Source organism: Rhagoletis zephyria, unplaced genomic scaffold, assembly GCF_001687245.7.
Source record: "Rhagoletis zephyria isolate East Lansing unplaced genomic scaffold, Rhagoletis_zephyria_1.1 Rzeph_scaffold_17641, whole genome shotgun sequence".
NCBI classification, from domain to species: Eukaryota; Metazoa; Arthropoda; class Insecta; order Diptera; family Tephritidae; genus Rhagoletis; species Rhagoletis zephyria.
This window is the reverse complement of record NW_016174702.1, coordinates 7176-10699: the sequence shown is the minus strand read 5'-3', so window position 1 is coordinate 10699 and position 3524 is coordinate 7176. Positions and strand designations below refer to the sequence as shown.

General features: G+C 41.4%; 1 protein-coding gene across 1 annotated transcript; it reads right to left on the bottom strand.

Annotated features, from left to right (window-relative positions):
• Nucleotides 1-8: 8 nt before the first annotated feature.
• On the bottom strand, nucleotides 9-3524 carry IntS4 (integrator complex subunit 4). The gene is made up of 3 exons (XM_017636269.1): nucleotides 2487-3524; nucleotides 1891-2424; nucleotides 9-1586 (listed from the first exon to the last, which is right to left on the bottom strand). Exons 1-3 carry the CDS (start codon nucleotides 3417-3419, stop codon nucleotides 204-206), a joined length of 2850 nt encoding a protein of 949 aa, XP_017491758.1. The 5' UTR covers nucleotides 3420-3524; the 3' UTR covers nucleotides 9-203.

Below are 3524 nucleotides of genomic sequence, written 5' to 3'. Positions count from 1 at the left end.
AATTGTTGTTAATACATTATTTTTATTGTTTATGGAAAATATATGTCTCACTTTTTCGTCAATACAGATCATCTACATTTATTTCTAATACACAAATTGGTATGTAATTTACTTTAAATTTCTTATCGAGATTATACATACATACATTGGTGCATATATACATCCATACATACATGCATGACAAAACTGTTTCTATTACCATCTTATATGCCACGTCGAACTGGTTTTGGTGCGAATAGTATTTTCGCGGGTTTACACAACTCTAACTCAGTACCCGGCCTCACAGATAAGCACAACGTAATGTCGACTGACGATGCCTCTGTCCAGACGCTATGCGAGAGCAAAATAGTAGTACGCAATCGCATGCTAGTTTCGTGCTCGCCCTGCTCGGTCATAATTTTCTTGAAGTCAGACAACTTTGGCACCACCGTGTGAACATGTTGATCAGGATATTTAATTTTAATACGCATTTCTTGTTTTTGAGTTTCTTGTAAATTGTCAAATTCCGCAACAAAAGGAAGCGCTGCAATTAATCCAGCAGTTACTTTAATGACATTGTCCTGTGCCATTTGTGCACATGGCTCAATAATTCGTGCTACACACATACGTATGTTGACATTCGCCGGAGGCATACGCACGGGCGAAGCTCTTTGTACTAGCGGCAAAATTTCGCGAAATACTCTTCCGGGCTTTGGATCCGAAATGTTACTTAACTGCGTAAGCAATGATGTTGTAAATGGATCTGGTTGGAACTCTTCCTTGTCATCTAGGAAGTTGCTGATGTCTGCAGCTGTTTGAAGTAGCATCTGACAGGGGCCAAGTGCACTTTGAGAGCGATCCCGTACAATAAGCACAAGATGCAGTGCACAAGCGCGCAAGCAAATTTGCTTTACAAGTAACATGTCACCATATGTGAGCCCAGAGAAGATGTGTTGCAATTTAAGGCAATTACGTATCAGTTGCGCTAATGACTCTTTTAGTGGTGCGCGACTGCGCTGCGTATTTGTGCAGCTTTGAAGCTGATCTAATTGTATTTGCCCCGCCAAGTATGTTTCCAAAAAATTTGCAGTACCGAACATTTCCGGATCGATTGCACCTAGACGTTGCAAATTGCTCTGGGCTGTCTTCAACAATGGAACTCGATCGCGAACTATACTAAAAACATCGTGTATATGTTGTAGTATTGTATTTAAGTACTCTCGAGAACTCTGTGCGCCTTTTAAAGGGTTGATGGGTTTCGTAGTGGAAGCACCTTCAATGGGTAATTGAGGTACGATTTGGGGCATAGCGTCGCGAAGATACGCATAGTGTTTCAGTGTTACATCTGGAAACAAACTTATTAACGGCACTAAGTGCTCTGCGGCGTTGAAAAGTAAAATCAGTATACAAAGGTAGGCGGGGTCTTCTACGTCACGTTCTGCGCTGTCAAAAAACGGATGATCTTGCAGGAGGTGAGATGTGACGGCCATGCAGAGGTCGGGATGCTTCTGCCCAATTTTGCGCATACAACCGAAAGTAGAGTTCTTGTCTTGAGGATATTTGGAAAGCACATCAAGCAATTTTTGCACAACCATCAGAAGGCATGCCTGAAATAAAAGTTAATATAAAACCGCTCAATAAAATGCATCCCGGTTATAACTATTTAAAATACACAACCCAAAAAGGTTAAAAGCTAAGCTTACTGTCAGAAATTCAGAATAAATTTTTTAGCGTTTCCGTTTACCTGTGTGGAAACACGACAAGCTCCCAACATCAAGTGNTAAAGTTAATATAAAACCGCTCAATAAAATGCATCCCGGTTATAACTATTTAAAATACACAACCCAAAAAGGTTAAAAGCTAAGTTTACTGTCAGAAATTTAGAATAAATTTTTTCGCGTTTCCGTTTACCTGTGTGGAAACACGACAAGCTCCCAACATCAAGTGCAATCCCTCGCGTACATCGACTGAATAGTCTTCCAATGAACTCAGCATTATTTCTAGTTGATCCTCGCGTAACACAATATGGCGCGCTATGGCGGTAAGGCTATAAATTGCTTTCAGGCGTACATCTTCGATTTCATCGTTGAACATATCTACTAGAAAATCCAGACATGTTACTGCGAAATCTGGGTTGCATAAAGCCAATTTGCACATTGAATCCACTGCAGCTGTACGCACTTCTAAAAATTCATCCTCTAACCCATGCACTAGCGCCCCACAAGCCCCACTGGCTACAAGCGATATAGATTTAGAATCAAGTCGTTCCTGCGGTGCGTCATCAGCCCACCGTTTCCCAGTCGACCATTCACCACTCGCCACTAATTGTGCACCACGTTCATGAGCCGTTTTCTTTCGACGTAAATTACTCATTAATTTTTTATCCAAAGTCTGATGCAAAAACTCTGAACTGACTTGCGTCATAAGACCTAAGTGCTCTGCAGCCTAAAAAACGTAGTAAAGCATTTATAAAAGATACGGTAGAATACAAGTTAAAGTATACATACTTGTGTACGTATCTGTATAGAAAGGTCGCAGAGTGCTCCACAGACTTTACCAAATGCGGCATCGATCAGGCGTATTTCCTCGTCTTCCTCCCCTTCACCAGGTATCATGTGGTCGGGATGACTTATGCCCAGTTGGAATACTAATTGCAGAGCCTCTTTCCGTACGCATTCATAATCGTCTTTCATAGCTTCTACAGCACGTTGGTAAAGTGTGGGTGATAGAGTTGCGCCGCGCTCGCCTAGACATAATATAGATCTCAATGCCTGCGCACGTACTCCCGAATCTTGTGAATCTGCATAATGTCCTATTAAATCCATTACACCTTTTCGGGCATCATTTAGTGTTACAAAAGCTGACAGTACCAACAAAGCATATTTATGTGTATGGTAGGATTCTGATGTGAGCTGCTGTTGCGCAAAGTGGGCAATTTTTGTGACATGCGTTGACGGTAAGAGTTTTATATTTTGTATGCCAATCTTGTGCAAACCATATAAGCCTTGTGCAATAACTTTTTGTGACCTCTCATGTTTTAATATTCCAATGATGCCATCGACTAAAGCGTTGACCACCTCAGGTATTCGTACATCGGAAAAATCGGCAAGTAAACCGAGGATTTTCACACGGACAGTGGTGTCACCATCCCGCTCTTGGCGGAATATTTCCATTAGACGGTGTATGACATCTTGTGATTCAGCAATTTGTGCATCATCCAATACAAGCTCATCTGCTATCTTCACCAATACTTCGAGTAGATCCTTGCTGCCTTGCTGACCGTGACCGAGAGGAACTCCCTCCAATGCTGCCAAAATTTGCAATATATGGCTGCTCTTATTAACCTTAGCTGTTGTTTGAATGCGAATTTTTTTCTGAGGCTTCGAACCAATCTCGATCGTTTCCGTTAAGGAATGCGGCCTTTTCAATGCCGTGGCCATTTTACAATTAAAATTAACAAATTTTTACCAAAACACAAAATTGTGCTGCGTTGCTTCTTCTTTGTCCTGTATATATTCACAATGAACTCGCTGATGAAACAGAAC